At 38.4% G+C, this 19500-nt stretch overlaps 2 protein-coding genes across 4 annotated transcripts in view; one reads left to right on the top strand and one right to left on the bottom strand.

Moving 5' to 3' along the window:
- The window catches only part of BMPR1A (bone morphogenetic protein receptor type 1A), a 90903-nt gene that overhangs the window by 35728 nt on the left and 35675 nt on the right, over positions 1-19500 (top strand). Inside the window, exons 1-2 of one of the 3 annotated variants that reach the window (XM_080926096.1) lie at positions 6480-6556; positions 13502-13618. The gene's annotated coding sequence lies outside the window, so the exon portion shown is untranslated. Of the gene's footprint in view, positions 1-6479; positions 6557-13501; positions 13619-19500 lie in introns of those variants that run through there. The other 2 variants (XM_080926094.1, XM_080926095.1) reach the window with 2 other exon arrangements.
- LOC308428250 (chromobox protein homolog 3-like) lies at positions 8843-9420 on the bottom strand (the record flags this gene model as incomplete). The annotated part of the gene is made up of 1 exon (XM_080926663.1): positions 8843-9420. Exon 1 carries the CDS (start codon positions 9389-9391, stop codon positions 8843-8845), a length of 549 nt encoding a protein of 182 aa, XP_080782789.1. The 5' UTR covers positions 9392-9420.

Raw genomic sequence — 19500 nt, forward strand, 5'->3', positions numbered from 1 at the left:
CTTTATTATCAGATATTATCTACTATATATAATTATTATACTTTTTATATGATTGGCATTTTAATAGTTTTTCCTTCCAGTAGTGTCATAAACACATGAACGGTACATTGCACTAGATCTGTTGTAAAAGTCAAAGGCTATTACTACACAGTAGGAAGTATTCAGCTCTTTATAGGACCACTTTCACATATGCGGTGAAGTGTCGACTAGAACATTGTCGACAGAGTAGAACAATATAATGTATATTACCTTTTTATTTTTTGCTTATTTATTGATGAATACTTGGATTGCTTCTTCACTTTCATCATGTTGAATAGTACCTGTTATGAGTATTGTTGTAAAAATAAAAAAGTACTAACAATTATACACCCACACATTGGATATGTTATTTATAAGGACTGATCCTAGAAACATAAAAGCTAACAAGAGTGAATCATGGAAAACCAGAATTTGAATTGATCTATGAAGGAGAATGAATGAGGAATCAAGCCTCCTCACAGAGTAACCCTGGACCTAACTTTACTAGTCTTCACTAATCTTTACTGCTGAGCTTCTACCAAACAAAGATGGATCCCACCAGTCCTTGTCAGACTTGTTCAGAGAAGAGAAAAGAATACCACATCATTCTGAGACCAATGTTACCTTAAATATCAAAGCAAAATGAAGATGGTGCCAGAAAAGTATGTGCAAGTATCACTCACGGACACTGATTTAAAATCCGGAGTAGAGTAACTGGCAAAACTTCCCCTGCCCCATCTGTAGATTTCTTTCAGTTGAGTTATTTGTTATGAAATGTGCAAAATGTACAAAAGGTGAAACTTAGAGGATTTTTCCACGTGAGGGCAGTAGTATATACAAAGTGACCAAATAGTTGAAGGTCAAGGGCATTACTGTTCACCACCCTCCCACCTCCATTTGTTGAGCAGCAGTGTTACATGGTAGGAAGGAGTTTGAGTCAGACTTGAGAACTAACATTCCTAAACTTAAATCCTGTATCTGCTATCTCCTTGGCCTGACTCCATTTAAAAATTTTACTAAACCATATTGAAATATAGCTAGGTAAGTAATTGTGCTGGCTAGTCTTTTGTCAACTTGATAAAAGCTAGAGCTTTCTGTAAGGAGGGAACTTCTCCTGCTGTGAGCATTTTCTTAATTAGTGATCAATAGGCCCAGCCCATTGTGGGTGGTGACATCCCTGGACTGGTGGTCCTGGTTTCTCAAGATAGCAAGCTGAGCAAATCATAGGGAACAAGACAGTTAGCTGCACCTCTGCATGGCCTCTGCATCAGCTCCCTCCTCCAGGTTCCTGCCCCGTTTGAGTTTCTGTCCTGACCTCCTTCGATGATAAACAGCATTATGGAGGTGTAAGCCAAATAAACCCTGTCTTCCCCAACTTGCTTTTTGGTCATAGTATATTGTTGTAGCAATACAAACCCTAACTAAGACAGTAATAAAGTAGGATACAATTTTCAAGAAGACAGGGTTTTGGTGGAGGTTGTGATGGTTTTATTTATAACTGTATCTCCAGGCCTAGGTTAGGTCCTGGAAGACAGCGCTTCAATATGCTGAATAACATGGAATCATTTTGCAAATTAAATATGATTGTGTATTACAAAACATTGGGCAAACAGATGTATAAATTGTATAAGACTAGCCACATATTAAGTACCAATTTCTATTCTGCTCTTCTATTTCTGCAACTGATCTCACACATAGAATGAAAATCTTGAGCGTTACTTAATTTTTAAAAGTCTCCCTCCCTGTTTTTGTGTATTGGATGTCAGTTCTCATTTTCCCCCTTGAGACTGGTCTCTCTCTCTCATTTGCTCCTGCGTACACCAGGCTAGCTAATCTAGCTTTCAGGGATTTTTTTTTCTTTTTCTGTTTCTGCCTCTGATGTCTCCATAAGAATGCTGTGATTATAGATACAGCTGCTGTGTTCGGGCATTATGTGGGAATTCAGACTCAGACATAGCAAGTACTTACACACAGTGCTCTCTCTCTCCAGCCCCTACTTCCATATGTAAAGATTTCTCTATGTGTTTTCAAAATACCATGTTTCATAATAGCTTGCCTATGTTGGGAAGCCTTTCAATTACTGGAAGTTAAAGATATTTGCTATTTGAGCTTCCTAGAAAACTACGGTATTAAAAATTGCTTGAACCCTGGTGCTTCCTTTGACCATGTAGCTCATCTTCTCAATGTAATAATAATTAGAAAGGCTATTGTAGTTATTGTTTTTAAGATTACCAGTAAGGTACTAACATTCCCCAGACAGACCTGTATTCTCTAGTTACTACCTTTGTTTGTTTGTAGTGTAGGAGACCAAATTTAGGGCCTCTGTATACTAGAATAGCATTCTATCACTGAACTAGCTACATGTTGTGATCTGGATTTTCTAGTCATATGACTGGCATAATATGTGTGTACACTAACTGTGGGAAAAAACAATCTGCAGCTGCTTCTTCCAGTATGTTGTTTTTATCTGATGTGAGTTGTTTCCATAATTCCTGACCATGAGATTAGACAGATGGTCCTACCATCCCTGGTAAGAAGTTTCCAGCAAATTTTCCCCACTGCACCTTGCTCGTCACTCTACACCTCATTCCTGTTCTTTCGATTTTGGAAGATGACTTCACTTCCTACTTCAACAGAGTCTTGAGGGTACCAAATTACTCTTAGTTATTTCTTTCTACTTTACTCCCAAGATTTTTCTTCATTGTAAATCCTTCCCTCTCCTGCTTAACAATTTTTCTTTAATTTAAAAAAAAAGGTTTTTTAAATTTGTATGTGTGCAAGCAACTTTGTGTGTACCATGGAGTTCAGAATAGGGTATTGGATCCCCTGGAATTAGAGGCCCAGACAGTAATAAGTTGCCCTGTAGGTTCTGGGTATGGAGCCCAAGACCTCTTAAGAGCAACAAGCTCTCTTATCCACTGAGCCCGCTCCAGCCCTGCTCTGATTTTTAAGTTTTCATTGTGTATATTCCTTGTACATAAAAAGTGTTAAATAAGGATAATTTTAAAAAATATCTTTAAAATATTTATTATTTATGTACATAAGTACACTGTTGGTGTCTTCAGACATACCAGAAGAAGGCTGTAAACCACTATGTGGTTTCTGGGAATTGAACTCAGGTCCTCTGGAAGAGCAGTCAGTACTTTTAACCACTGAGCCATCTCTCCAGCCCCAAAACGAAGACATTTTCATACAAGTATGTATTGCACACCAAGTATATGTCTCCATACTGAGCCCTTCTTAGCCTTTCTATTTTCCTTGTTCCCCTAGACAACTTTCCTCTACATGTTTGAATATATCATATATATTTTATATATCTATAGACTTTATATAGCTATAATATCTAGGAACCACAAGAATGATAAAATACAAAATCTGCAGTTTGTGAGACAGATTTAATTCACTTAGTAATGAGTTTCCATGTTTGCACCCATTTTCCTACAAAGAGCTAATTCTTAAAAAAAAAATTGATGTTGAATATGTGCCATATATTTTTTTTACCCATTTCCTTGTTGCTGATGCTATGTTGGTTCAGTAACTTAGCTATGGTAAATAGCGTTGCAATGAACAGTTCTACAGGCATCCCTGTGACATGTTGACTTGGAGTCCTCTGAGTAAATAAATATACAGGAGTGACATAGCTGGGTTGCATGGTGGATCTATATTTTAGGGTTTTGAGGCTCTGCCATAGTGCTTTTCATTGCTGGACTAGTTTACTTTCCCACCAACAGTGTATGAAGGTTCCCTTTTATCCAAATTTTTATCAGTATTTGTTGTCTTCTTAAATACTGCCATTGATTGGTGTAGAGTCTCCATCTAGTTTCTTGATGGCTCATGATGTCTATAGTATAGAATCAGTAGAGATGCTTCTCTAATAGGTTCTTTAAGGAACTGAACAAGACAATGAATCTGTAGAACTTAACCCGTAAAACTGGGACAGTGTTCAGTAAATGGGGCTCAGTATATCTGTTATTGCTGCCAAGCTATTGTTCTTGTTTGTTTTTTCCAGACCAGGATTCTCTGTGTACCCTTGACTGACCTAGAATTCACTTTGTAGACCAGGCTGGCCCTGAACTCATAGAGTTCTCTACCGTCTGAGTTCTGGGCTTAAAGATGTGTGCCACTACCACATGTGCCATGCTTTTGTTCTTTTGTTTCTTAAGAAAGTGTTTGATTCAGCACTGTTACTAATTCCTGAGTAGTGTTTCTGTCATTGCTTGGATGTATTCTGAGAATGCTAGTAGCTGATTGTATTTAGAAGTCCTTGCTGTTTGACTGCTAAATTTTAAAAGTGGTTACTTTTCTAACTCCCTTGACTCTTACCTCTCAGATTGTGCCTTTACCTTACGATTATTTTACAGAGCACGTAGAGTAAGTAGTTCAAGGTCAAAGTGTTGCAGCACTTTTAACAACAGAGGCAGGATTCTAATGTTGGTTCTCATTCTGACTGTAGAGTTCATGCTCTGTTTCTTGTGTCTGTCACTACTCTGCTTCCCAAAAGCATTGTACGTGCACCTCAGGTGTTCTGGTAACTTAGCTGTTTGGAGTTCTGTGTGGAGATGGGTTGTGACTCTGAGGTCTTTAATGCTTTTTGAAGGATACTTCAGTAGACGGTGATGTCTGCTTTGGACATGGGTCTCAGAATGCAGGTGGGCTTTGTTTGTTTGTTTTTAAGGTATACAGGTACCCACAGAGGCCAGAAGAGAGTGTCATATCCCCAAGAGTCTGACTTCTAAGCAGTTGTGAACAGCTAGCTGTTGTAGGTACTAGGAATAGAGCTTTGGTCCTCTGGATGAACCACCAGGACTCAATCTGTGAGTCACCTTTCTAGCCCTGCTGGTGTGTTTATCTATATTGGAGACACATTGATGGTTGTTCTCCACTAGCTTAGAATCTGAACCCTGAGTGGAGCTAGAACTCATCAAAGGCCATCCTTGTCTTCTTGGTGTTCATTTGAACCCACCTCACTTTCTCCTTACGGCTTAATGACTCATGTTCATTTAATGTAGCTTGCTAGCAGGAAACTGTCTAAAATATTTAAAATTTTCTACAACACCTATAGAAGTACCATAGAATTAACAATTGATACATGTTTTAAGTTTTCTCTTATTGTCTCATTTTCTAGTTGATAGTACTTACTTTATGAAATTCAAGCATAGTAATTCTTACAAATTTAGCCCCAGAGAATATGCTGTGGTTTTTGTAAGATCAATAGTTCCTGGCAGGCAGTTGGATTATGTGTATTATGTTGGGGTAGTTGCTTCTAATTATCTATCTGTCTGAAACTCTCCCAAGACTTGTTACTTCCTTAAGAAATCTCCTTGATTGCCCTAGTTGCTGCTCGTCCAGTATGCAGGCCCCTCCCTTAGGCATGTGACTCACTATTTAAAAGCTGGAACAGTATTTGCCCCTCGTTACGTAGAGATGAGAATTTAAATGTAGGCTTCCTGTCTAACACTTTCTTTCCCAAGCCTTTACTCCTCTGTTAACATGTAGCCACACTCTCCCCTGCCTCACCTTCTGAAGAAGTCTCTAGACTGGCTGGCTTTTTTCCTCCTGTCGGAAGTGATTAGTTTGCATATTCCTATATAAGGGATGGGTTTTATAAGGATCAGTAGCAGAAAATAGCTTTATTTTCTGCAGTATTTTTATTTTTATGTTTTGGGGGGTTTCAAGACAGACTTTCTCTGTGTAGCTTTGACTGTTCTGGAACTCTCTCTAGACTGGCCTTGAACATAGAGATCCCGGATCCTGCCTCTGTAATGCTGGGACTAAAGGCATGTTTCATCACCACCACCAGTCTTTAAAAAAAATTAAGGGACCCTCTCCAAGGGCCTCTAAATTGCTTATTACACAGTTGCATGATCCCCCCCCCCAAAGTGAATAAATATCATTTCATTCCAGATAAGGATATGCAATAAATGAAAGAAACAGTGCCACCCAAGTGTAGTCTGGTGAACCAGCAAACTTATTGGGTTTTCTCAGGAATATGGCCAAGACTTACGTAGGACTTCTTACTGCTTATTACGAAAGTCTTGGTAAGGGCTGAAGACATGGCTTAGTGGTTAAGAACACTGACTGCTCTTCCAGAGGCCCTGAGTTCAAATCCCAGCAAGCACATGGTGGCTCACAACCATCTGTAATGAGATCTGATGCCCTCCTCTGGTCTGTCTGAAGACAGCTGCGGTGTACTCATATACATAAAGTAAATAAATAAATTTTTAAAAGAAAAAAAACCTCTTGGTGAGGAGCTTTGTGAGTCTTATGAGTTTCCCTTCTCTTTGAAGGATCAGTATTCTAGTTAGGAAGACATAGCTTTACAAAGAAGCATAGGCATAATCTTTAATCTTCTAAGAGCAATCTCAATTTTCGTTCAATTTATAAGTAACAGTTTGGGGTTGAAGATACTGCTCTGTGGTTAAGGGTACTCTCTGTTCTTCCAGATGACCCTGGTTTGATTCTCAACACCCACATGACTATTCATAACCATCCATAACTCCAGATGCAGTAGATCCAGTGCTCACTCTGGCTTCTGCAGGTATACTAGCATGTGCATTGAGGCACAGCACTCACACACCAGCTTTTAACATCTTTAAAAGAAAAAGCTAGTTTGTAAAATTTAAAATTTACTGATTAAAGAAAGCTCTGTGAGACTTTGTGTAGATTTATCAGCTTGATTTTATTAACTTCTGTATTAACATTGTTTACTAAACCTCTGTATATAATTAGCTAGTAAGTACATATTTTTCCAGCTTTTTTTGTTAGCTCTTTAAAAAACAAGATTTTTTTGTTTTTTTGTTTTTGAAGTGTTAGAATTACAATTTTCAGGTTTTGTTCATATTGACATAGTGTCAGGATTTTGTTTCTCTGTAACAGTTCTATTTTATGAATATTATTACTTATTTTATTGTTGGTACACATTAGATTCTTTTCTATTGCTGTGAATTTAATTCTTTGTGCCTGCATGTTAGAGAGGTAAAGTTTGGTGGTGTTGAGTATATATACTGTTAGCTTTACTGAGGAATGGTGGAGTTTCATTTTCAACAGTTCTAGATCCAGCCAAATGGAATAGAATTCAAGTGGAACAGGCCTATGAAAGGATGGACATTCAAGATGAGTTCTGGTCTGTATGCTTATGAGCTTTAACATACCTAGTTTGTTGTACTGAACGGGTATTGGAGCTGTCTTTGGGTTTTAGCTTTACCTATCTTTGGTTTCTTTCTCTCTCTCACTCTCTCTCTCTCTCTCTCTCTCTCTCTCTCTCTCTCTCTCTCTCTCTGAGACTTGTTTTGTTCTTTCTGTTCTTATATCTTAAATCCCAAGCCATCATATATGGTATTTTTATTTTTTATAGAACCTGAATAAATGATATATTAAAGTAGTTTTCTAGCCACCATGAATCACTAGTGTAAAAGAAAGGCAAAACAGTTGTTAGCAAAGGGGAGAGAAAATAAAGATACAAGCTGGAACAAATATAGAAGCAGGAAGTAGTAACAGCACTCTTGGGGCTTTAGAACTCATTCTGGGTGACCTTATTGTATTGTAGCAGAATTCTTTTGGTATTTTCAGTATTGGTACTTTTTTACAAATACAAATATCAATTACAACTTTATGATTAGGAAGGTTCACAGTGGATGTTGCACCTAGTAGTCTGGAATTCCTTTCTAGTGATTTTTGGTAGTAGAAATTTTACTGTCTTGTATAACTTTTTTTTAAAAGGAATATAAAACCATTTATTGACTACTGTTCACCATTATTTACAATAAAGTAAATATACAGTTGGATGAAATTCTGAAACTACAAAGTTACTTTTCTGGCTCATTAAACCAGATCCCAAATACTGTAAAGATTGATCCTACTAGTAAGGAATGAGTCAGGGTAAAGAAAAGCATGCAGGTCATTAATTGATATTAGCAAATTTTGTTCACTCAGTCAGAAGGTCTTAAATTGCCAACATCAGCTCCAACCATGATTCTATTTCCACATTGAACAGATTCCATGAATCATAACCTTTTAGTACAGATTTTAACTTTCTGCAAAGGAATGTTGGCTCATCAGAGGAACCTTTACAAGACTGGCTGACGGGGTCCTTCCTGCCTCTGTAGACCAGCTGGCCTCTTAAGTCAGAGCTCTAGAGTGCTGGGATTAAAGGTGTGCACCACCACACTGGCCCAAGTCTTGTTACTGAATCACACTACTACTTTGTCTAATTCCATTTTCTGCAGGGGGAGTTGATATGGACAACATTCTGTAAATAAACTACTATACTTACTTGATAATACATCAATTCTCATGTGGTTGCTTTTAAACTCCAATAAATTAGACTCTGCTTAATCTGAAAGGTTATGATTTAGGAAAATGTTCACAATGATGGAATCTCATCAACCTGTGTTTTCTTCAGTTGTTTTGAGTATTAAAAACAAGACAAAACAAACAAGTTATGTGTTCGATGTATACACTGCATAAGAACAAAAACCCCAGAATGGTCCTTCTGTGTCCCAGTTAAAAATAAGTTCTGACCTTAGTAATGACTGTAAAATCTCCCCAGCGTTTAAGAAAAGCTATTCTTCAAAGCTGAGGAAATACAACATGGTATCAAATATTTTATTGTTAAAGGAAGCCACTACAGAAAGCTCTTACTTGCTCAAATGAATCAGTGCCTTTTGATGCCGAACAAAAACCCAAAAAATATCCCAACTACTGTCAATACTTTTAAAACCAGCATATCAAACTTGATTTTCATTAGAATGCTATTTTTCCACACTAGTAATTCAAAACCCAAGATCCAGATTATATATATATATGTGTGTGTGTGTGCAAACAATTACTGTGCTTCATCTTCAGGACAAGAATGCCAAGTCAGCCTCTCATAGAAGGTAATGACAATCTGAGGACACTTCATATTCGCCTCCTTTGGCAGAACCAAGTCAGCCTCATCTGAGTCTTTCCACTTCATGAGAAACATTAACTCTCCACTGCTGTCTGTGGCAACAATTATTCGTTCAGGATCAAGACCCCTGGCAAAGCCCCTTGGTTTGTCAGCAGCATCTCTTTTCTTCTTCGATTTGCTATCATCAGATTCACTGTCAGATAAAGATTTCCTTTTTGTACCATCTTTTTCTTTACCAGCTTTTTGAGAATTAAGAAATGCTTCAATTAATTCTGGACAATCTAAATTTTCTTCTGGTTCCCAAGTATTATCAGCATCTGTGAACCCCTTCCACTTCAGGAAATACTCCACCTTCCCATTCACTACACGACGGTCCAGTACTTTTTCTACCACAAATTCTTGAGGCTCTGCCTCTTCAACTTTTTTACTCTTTCCATTCTGTTTCTTTCCCATTTTTTGCAATGTAGTTTTATTGGAGGCCATTTTTTAAATTTAATCGGAGACTTGAAGAGTTCACCACTCAGGGCCTCGGATCCTGCAGAGTCTCCCGCCTGCACGCTTCATCTCTGCCACATCCGAGAGGAGGGGGCGAGAGGAGGGGTCGCGGGCAGCTCCACCGTGGGGGAGGGGAGGCACCGCCCACACCCTGGCCGCGCGGGGCCCGCCGGCTGTATAACTCTTAAAAGAATCTTGTTTGATGGTGCTTTTACGTCATAGCTAATAATAAATACCATTGATAATTTCCTAAACTCTTTACAGAAAAAAAAGGATAGTATGTATTTCCTACTGATTCTGTTTAATTGGAAAGGAAAGATGATTATCAAGTATGTTAATTTATGTAGAAAAATTTAGGTTTTCGGAGAAATTGGAGCAGAGAGGTAGGTGGTTTTGTGGGACTGGTTCTGCTGCAAGTTTCCCTAGAGCAGCTGGCATTCATCAGTACCTAGGAGGGAGAGAGCAGAAGGGCAAGGAGCTGTCCTTACCAAAGGTGGAAGACTCAAAGCTGCACAGGAGTTGCTGCTGAGTTCTTTAGTCTTGTGCTACAAAGGCTCCTTATTCCAAAGTTAACTTGAAAGTTTTCTTGTAATAAAGGAAGGAAGGAAGGAAGGAAGAAAGAAAGGAAGGAAGAAAAAAGTAAAAAGCTGGGTTTAGTATACTTTTAATCCCAGCATTTAAGAGGCAGGAGCAAGTGGAACTTGGTGTGTTAGAGACCATCCTAGTCTATGTAGTAAGTTCCAGGAATGCCAGAGCTGCATAGTGAGACCTTGTTTCAGAAAGTTTATTTTTATATGTCTGTGTAAAGGTATGACATGTGTATACAGTGGCCATGGAGGATAGACGAGAGCGTGGGTTCTCCCAGAACTCGAGTTAGTTAGAGACAGTTGTGAGCTCCCTGATGTGGATGCTGCAATCCAGACTGGTCTTCTGGGAAAATAATGAGCACCCTTAACTGCAGAGCCATGCCTCTGCCTCTTCCCCCAAAGACTCTTGAGGGCCATTGCTGCAACACTGCTGCTCCCCCTTTTTTATGATAGGGGTGGGAGATTGAATTTATCTCCCAGTACAACATGGGCCTAGTGGTTATCTAGAGCAAGTCAGCAGCAGGGTATAGGGGTTTATGAATGGAAAATGACTAGGAAGAAACTCACAGGCTAAGCAGATATTCTTACTAAATCTACATAACAGGATTTTTGCTGAAGTCAGGCCAGAGTCAGGATGAAAAAGCATTATTTGAAAGGATAGAGAGGAGAGAGTGGACTTGATCAGATAGGAGGTAATGGAAGGCCCTGCTAAGTTGGCTTAATTGAAGACTGGATTTTATGTGAAGGGAAACAGTTCTGCATGGAAGAAAATTTAGAGAAACTTAGTCAAGCAGAGAACCTTTGTCAGTGTTTGGATAGTCTTTGTATTTACATTTCAAATGTTATCCCTTTTCCCCCACTACCATCCCCCCCTTCCACTAAGGTGCTCCCTCTCCCAACCACCCACTCCTACCTCAGTGCCTTGGCATTCCCCTACACTGGGAAAACGAGGCCTCACTGGACCAAAAGCCTCTCCTCCCATTGATGCCAGACAATGCTGTCCTCTTCTTCTACATATGCACCTGGAGCCATTGGTCTCTCCATGTGTACTCATTGGTTGGTGTTTTAGTCCCTGAGAGACCTGGAGGGTTTGGTTGGTTGATAATGCTCTTCTTCCCATGGAGTTGCAGACCCTTTCAGCTCCTTCACTCCTTTCTCTAGCTCCTTCATTTGGAGTTGTGTTTAGTCCCATGGTTAGCTGCAGGCATCTGTATCAGTATGGCTCTGGCAGAGCCTCTAAGGAGGCATCCATACCAGGCTCCTGCCAGTAAGCACTTCTTGGCATCAGCAATAGTGAGTTTGGTGGCTGCATATAGGGTAGATATCCCCAGGTGAGGCAGCCTTTGGATATTTTCTTCAATCCCTGCTCCTCTATTTGTCCTTGTATTTCCTCCCAGGAGTGTTTTGTTCTCCCTGGGGAAGGCTTTGTAAGGTAGATATGAGGGGATGAAGAGATGCATGATTTGAAACTCTTAGTCAATAAAGTTATAAACAAAAAAGAAAAGGGGGGGGAGGGAGCCAAAAACTTGTGACTACACATTTACAGTGCTCACAGTAGCCTAGTAAGTTAAGTCATTTGGATCATTTTGCCCATGTAAATCCTGTACCTATGTTTGTATGTATCTATAGAGGTCCTTGTCCTGCATTTTTTTATTTCTAGTATGTAAAAAATGATCTACAGACCTGTACTGTAAAGCAAATCTTTTTATTTCGTTTGTATTTTCTTTACTTCTGAGGTACAGAAAGATTTTCTCAGTAGGCTTTAAGATTAGGTTTGTTTGTATTTTTTTTAAAGATTATTTTAGTGAGTGTTTTGCCTGCATGTATGATACATCACATGAATCCTTGGTACCTGAGGTCAGAAGGAGAAGTCAGTCCCAGGGAACTGGAGATACAGATGGTTGTGAGCCACCATATAGGTGCTAGGAACTGAACCCAGGTTCTGGAGGGACAGTCAGTGCGTGACCTTAACTGTGAGCCATCTCTCCAGTCTCCAAGATTAAGTTCTTAAATTTTTTTTCTGAAAATATTTTTCTGTTATTCACCTATGAGAGTACAACAGGAGACTAGACAATTTGGATTTTTGAATTATGGTATATTTGGACATTGGGAGTAGATAATGTGTTTCTCTTTTAAAAAATTAAATTTAGTCTAAAGCCCAAACATTTTTAAGCTGTTAAAATGTTATAATAATAAATGGTTTCCAATTTATTTATTCATTATTTGATCCATTGCAGTTATCTGGTAAAATGTTTAAATAAATGAACATCAATGGCCTATTTTTACTTTTATGCAAATTAATTTAACACAGTGATTATCTCACTTCTGTTCAGAGTGGACTCATAGTCTCTCCAATCCCCTAAATGACTTTAGAGTAAAATCATTGTTCCATTTCTAAAGTAGAAACGTGTGTGTGCAAATGTGTGCATGCATGCACACTGTTTATTTAATCAATTTAGGGGAAATTCTTGAAAGATTATAAAGATTTTGGATTATAAAAATATCAATCCCTAAAATCTATTTTTACACTTCATTTCTTAGTGATGTTCTAAGAGTAGGTTTGAAAACTGCTGGGGCCTGGTTATGTTGTAAAAACCCAGGAAGGCTCCTAGGTGCAGACAGTGTTACTAATTGTTGTCAGGGTCTTGTTCCTTTCTTGGACAATGAAAGATTTCGCTGTGGCAGCCTGGCTGCTGAGTGGACTCTTTAAAGAATAAAGACTGCCGTCCAATATGCTGGACTGGTCTTGAGTTGGCCCAGGTGATGTGAATTTAGTTATTGTTGCCTAGATTGTCAAACCTCAGCATATTATCATACTGAATGGTCTGAAAACAAAAGGATTGACCTTTGTGTTGGGATATAAACAGTTATATTCATACTGCTTTTGAAATTTTCCTTCTGAAATATACAAAAGTACTTTCCTATTTGAAGTTTAATTAAAAATTTTCAGTGAAATTATTTTAAAATTTCAGATTAGGCAGGATTATTATGAGTTCTAGGACAGCCCTGGAGTCCATAAGTGAGACCTGTCTCAACAAAGAAGAAAACAAGTTCTAAGTAAACGTGTATATTTTAAAATAAAAAATTGTTAATGTTTGCCACCTTGCATTTTTGTGAATGTCCCTTGAATAAGGTCCTTAAGAAAAGTGTTAGTATATATGGATCCCCTCCATATTAAACAAATACAAATTTTTAGGCAGTTTCACAAGAGAGGGGAAAGTGAGATTCCAAGACAATTGTACATTTCAGTGTTTTTTTTTTAGTTGTTTATATGTTTTAAATTGGTATTGTTCATTAAAACCTAAGCTTAATATAGGCATTTGTAACTAATTACCTAGAAGATTGCACTGTCTTATTTCCTAAAGAACGTATCTTCTTCTTTGGCCAGTAACTGTTCATTGACTTTACTTTGAAAATGAATAATTTTACCTATGAAAATATTTTTAGTGTTTTACACATTTTATTTTGACAATAAAAGCTTTTTCTTAAATATGTCTTTTTCTTTTTAAAGCAGGTTTATGAAAATATGCATCGCTTTGATACTGTCTTGGAATTCATGAGATGGAAGCATAGGTCAAAGCTGTTTGGAGAAATTGGAACTACAGTTTTATCTAGCCACATCTCTGAGGTAAGGAAAAGAGTTCAGAAAATCAAGTCATAGGAAATGCTTTCTATCACTTAAAATAGTCTGTGTTTGCTGTGTCCACAGTGTGCGCTGTGCACTGCATCCAGTGTCTTCACCTGTGGTCCTTTAGTGTCTTCACAACACCAGAGCTTCGTGTTATCTGTTCAGCTTCTTGAATTGCCTTTCTTACAAATTAATAACTTTAATATATTTTCATGTTACAAATAGATGGTCACCTATTAAAGAACTGCCTTGAGATCCAGTTTCAACTGTGTTAGTCAGCACCCCCTAGTGCCATGAGTATCTGAGGTATTTAATTTATAAAGAGGAAAGATTTATTTTGACTTAAGAGTTCTAGGTTCAAGTGACCCTTTTGCTTCAGACCTCTAGCGGTACAGCACACCACGGTAGGAGTCCATGGCAAGGCAGATCACTAACCTCCTAAGTACGCAATGTGCGGGAGGAAGACTGGGCTCCTTTGTCCTTTTCAGCAGCAAGAAACACCATGACCACGGCAACTCTTAGAAAAGACAACATGTAATTGGTGCTGGCTTACAGGTTCAGAGGTTTAGGAAGCATGGCAATACACAGGCAGAAAGGACCTGAGAGTTCTACATCTGGATCCACAGGCAGGATAAGGAAACTGCCACACTAAGCCTAGCTTGAGCATGTGAGACCTCAGAGCTCCCCTCCTCAGAGACACACTTCCTCCAACAAAGCCACATCTGATTCAGCAAGGCTGCACCTGCTCATAGAGTCACTTCCATGTGGGCCAAGCATTCAGACACATGAGTCTATGGTGACCAAACCACCGTAGGGGAGAGTACACGTGAACCGTTGGTGTGTTAAGTCTGAAGAAATAGAAGCAAAGAGTCACTGTTAGCTAAGATGTGAAAGACCTCAGGTCTAATAAATTTAAGAAAGGAAATATCAAGAGTAGTAAATTACATAGCTGTTGATAAAGTTGTTAAATCACTTTGCATATTGTCATCTTAAGAGTCATCTTAAGAATCATTTTCTCTCTGGATTTTTAATAAGATTAATGCCAGTTATATTCATTTTCCTGCAAATGGCATAACTGCTCCTTTTGTCAGCCTGGAGTTTTTTGTTTTTTTTTGTATTAGTTTGGGGTATGTGTTCTATGATGTTTTTTACTAATTCGTTTTAAAGGGGTGTGTGTGTCCATCCATCTGTACATGTATGCACATTCATATGTGGAGGTGTCTGAATGCCAGAAAGTGTTCTGTTCCCTGGAAGTGGTGTTAGAGGTAGTTGTGAACCATGTGGTCTGAACGTGGAAGGAACAGCAACCTCTTTCAACCATTCATTTTATAGTAAACTAACCTAGGGTGCTCAAGTTGCCTTTCTTAATTCTTATCTCATCAGGACTGTTTTTGATTGTTGCAGAAAAACCTTCATCGACCTCAAAACTTTACTGGAATTGCTGCCTCTTCTCTCCTTCTTTCCCCCCTCCCCCGAAAGACAAGGTTTTTCTCTGTGTAGTCTTGGCTGTCCTGGAACTTACTCTGTAGACCAGGCTAGCCTCAAGCTCCCTGAGATCTGTCTGCCTCTGCTGCCTCCTCCTGAGTGCTGGGATCAAAGGTGTGCATAAAATGTATAGCCCAGGCTGACCTGGAACTTGTGGTCCTCATATGGCAAATCTTACTGGCATATGCCTCCACAATGGTCAATTTACTGACTCTTCAACGAAAGTTCCTAAGTAATTGAGGCTTCAGAGAAGATAGCTTGAGAATTTAGTATTTCTGAGATCTGGTTTGTCTATTGGTTCTACAGTAGTTGTCAGCAGCTTCAGAGACTTGTTTCCTGTTCATAGTCAAACTGAAAGATTTTCTTTTCCTTAGATGCTAAAAACCTGGTTGTGTTGTTTACAGATAGACTCATAGCTCTTATTTTCTTCAGATCGTTTTGCTTTTCCCGTTGTTATAAAAATAAGACTAGAATAACCCTGACCAACGCTGCTGCAGTTGTACATGTGTATATTGGGGTTAGGGTTACTGGGAAAGAAGTTAGAAATTTGGGGAAGAAAATGGATGAGTTGCTTGTTAAAGGAAAAGACATATTCTTATGCTAATCCAGGCTCTGGATAAGGAGCAGAGCTGCCATACAAACAATGGCTGTGGAGCCAGAAAGTCTGCAGCCAGAATAGTACTTCTCAGAAAGCTTGTCAGACCCGGCGCCTGGAGCTGCCTAAAGGGGGGCTTTCCTTGGAAAGGGGGTTGGTTTTCCTTGCCGATTTATAAAACTAGAAGCTGGACAGCTTGCTGGAAATTCCCACACCTTTCTAGTATTAAGTAAAAATGAAGGGTATGGGGGAAGCTTGACAGGAAAAGGAAAGAATGACTGTAGACTTGTTTTTTCAGCTGACTTTGGACTCTCCCTGTTTTGTTTGGGGTTTTCTTTTCTACTTGTTCTCTGGTTATTACTGAACTGTTAGTTCAACCTTCTTATTTGGGACGTTTTATGTTTTTAACTTAAGATATTCTTGGGGCTGGAGAGTTATCTCCATAGTAAGGAATGCATAGTACTCTTTCAGAGGACTTAGGTTCAATTTCGAGCACCTATATAGTTCATGGTAGTCTGTAAGTCTAGTCCCAGGGTACAGACACAGACATGTATCCAGGCAAACAGTCATATACAGTAAATCTTTTCTTTAGCTGGTGGCGGTAGCACACACCTTTATTTATTAACCTCAGCTCTTGGGAGGAAGAGGCAAACAGATCTCAGTGATTTGAGGCCAGCATGGTCTACAGAATGAGTTCCAGGACAACCACGGCTATACATAGAAACCCTGTCTAGAAAACAAACAAACAAATAAAAATGAATGAATAAAATGTAATAGATAAGTCTTTCTTTTAAAAATACTTTATATTTTCTTGTAATTTTATGCTGTTTTCCTGGGGGGGACGACTGTATTCAGTATGGGTATATGCTATTGTTAGTTGCCAATTTGATAGCTTTTAAATTCTTGCACTATTGTACAGTTTCGATTAAGTGGCATTTTAAATATCTGCCCGTGTGCATATGCATGTGTGTGCCATTGATTCCTCTGTCATTTTTTTTTGAAGATTGAATCTAGTTAGGGTGTTCATCGTGTCCCCACAGACTTCTGTCTCTACCTTCCCAGCCCTGGATTGTATAGATGTGCACAGCTGCACGTGCTTTTTATGGGCCCATTGGGAATCAGTCTCTGGTCCCTCATGCTTAATTGAAAACACTGTAGAGACTGGACCATCATCTTCTTAGGTTCTGTCCTTATGTGAGTGACATTTGCAAACGTAGGGTTTTTTTTAAACCTTAAGATTTTTTTTATTTATGTATGTATTTCTTTGAATGTTAGAGTGTTCTGTCTTCATGTACACCTACACAACAGAAAAGGGCATCAGATCCCATTATAGATGATTGCAAGCCTCTGTGTGGTTGCTGAAAATTGAACTCAGGACCTCTGGAAAGGCAGATGGTATTTTTTTTTTTAATCAACATCTTGCACCTTTTTAATGTTCTATCATTTCTTTCAACTTTATTTAAAAAAAAAAACATACGTGTACAGATTTTTAAAAGAATTTTTGCATAAAACTATAGGAATATATTTTTGTCAGTACTTGATTTTTTTTAAAGGTTTGATAGTATGCATTGAAATCTTACTAGTTACAGTTACAATGAGCATAAAGTACATGTAAAACAAAATGTAACATGGAAATAGTCAAAGTTTTCTTGGTGTGTAAAGATTAATGATTTTTAAATAGCAAGAATTGCCACAAGGCTATATTCTTACCTCTTGAATTATTAATGATTCAAAGTTTAGGTGTACCCCACTCTGAGAGGGTGCTATACACTTATTTTTTTTCTAAGAAGGACTGAGGCTTCCACATTTTGACCTTTCTTTCTTCCTTCCTTCCTTCCTTTCTTCCTTTCTTTTTTCTTTTTTTTCTTTTGAGCTTCATATGGTCTGTGAGTTGTTTCTTGGGTATTCAGAGCTTTCTGGGGCTAGTATCCAATTATCAGTGACTGCACATTATGTCTGTTCTTTTGTGACTAGGGCACCTCACTCAGGATGATATTCTCTAGATCCATCCATTTGCCTAGGAATTTCATAAAGTCATTGTTTCTAATAGCTAAGTAGTACTCCATTGTGTACATATGCCACAATTTTTGTATCCACTTATCTACTGAAGGACATCTGGGTTCTTTCCAGCTTCTGGCTATTATAAATAAGGCTGTTATGAACATGGTAGAGCATGTGTCCTTATTATCTGTTGGAGTATCTTTGGGGTATATACCCAGAAGTGGAATAACTGGGTCTTCGGGTAATACTGTGTCCAATTTCAGAGTCCCATGAGACAAAGAGAAGTCTGCAACATTATTATTGCTGCTAATGGTTATAGGAGTAACACCTGTTTATTGAATATGTAATACTGGGGTACAAGGTACTAACTCATCTAGGTTAATATTCTTATTTTGTGATTAAGGAAATAGGGATTAATTAATATAGATTAATCAACATTGTCAAAGTCATGTGTGAGTCAAGTAAACTAGAACTGGCATTTGAAATCAAGCAGATTGCTGTCATAGTTAATCCATTAAAATTGTTCTGTAGTATATAATATGAAAATTGTCTTTACCTAGATAAATAAATTAATGTCATTTTTATGGAGTCGAATCTATAATCTAGAGGGGAGAAATTTATAATAATGCAGAATTCAAAAAGCTATTCTATATCTTTCTAAAGTGGGCGTTGGGGAAATAATGTTAAAACAGTATGCTTTTGGCTACTTCTTTGAAGAAACATATCCATAATGTAACAGTTTTCTGGTCACTTTGTATGGATGTTACTGTATTGTTCTCTTATCTGACTATTTTTTTCAGACTTCTTTTCTTCCTGATTGTGCTTATATGTTTCAGTATGTTTTTACAAAATTAGTATATCTATTATCCCCAATATACTGTTCCAAAGTTTATTAACTCATAATAGCCAATACTTATCACACATGTTCTCAAGAATCCACCAAAAGCAATAGGACATGGTGGCACACGCCTGTACTCCGGGTACTTGGGAGGCTGAAGCAAGAGAATCATCGCTTGTTTGTCGCTGCCTAACTCTTGAGGGACTGCTTGAATTTGTTAGGACATGGCTGCTGGCTTCAGTAAGAGCTAGTAGAAATGAGTCACTAAATCTCGTCTCATATTCAAGGGAGAAGAATTAGACTGTACTCTTTGAAGGATGTGTCAAAGGATTGTGAACATATGTCAGATCTTGACAGTGATCTTTTGACTTAATGGGGGGGGGCTTAGATAAAGGTCTTACTGGGTAGCCAATGCTGATTTCTACCTCTCTGTCGGCCATTCGTGTTAAAATTATAGACATGTACTACTATGCCTGGCCATTAGTGCAATTTCTAACTAAACAGTGCTGTAGGACTCTTTCATCCAAGAGCCTTAGCTTTTAGTATCTAAGCTGTTGACATAATGGAAGATTTGTATCTTCAGCCCCAGATGTTTCCTTTAAGCTTGAGAACCAGATGCCCAGCAGACATTCCTTTTGGGTAATCTCAGCTGTCTAAGCTCTTTTTCTTCACTTCATCCAAAAATCTGCTTATTCACATTTCAGTAATTGCTCAGACGGGCATCGTGGGAGTCACCTTTGACTCTGCTCCCTGTCCCCAGCATCCAGCCATTACCAAGTACTGTAGAGTCTGGCTTTTAATTGTATTCACTCCCTGTGCTCCTGCCACTCGGATCCTATGTCATTCTCCTACTTGTCACCCCAGTCTTCTCGCCCTTCTTTGCTTCTGCTCTTGTCCTCTTGTTCCTTACGTGAAAACTGGCTAACTGACGCCATCTATCTTACATCTTTTTTTCGCCCAAAT

The sequence above is a fragment of the Micromys minutus genome (genome assembly GCF_963924665.1).
Source record: "Micromys minutus genome assembly, chromosome: 12".
Classification (NCBI taxonomy): Eukaryota; Metazoa; Chordata; class Mammalia; order Rodentia; family Muridae; genus Micromys; species Micromys minutus.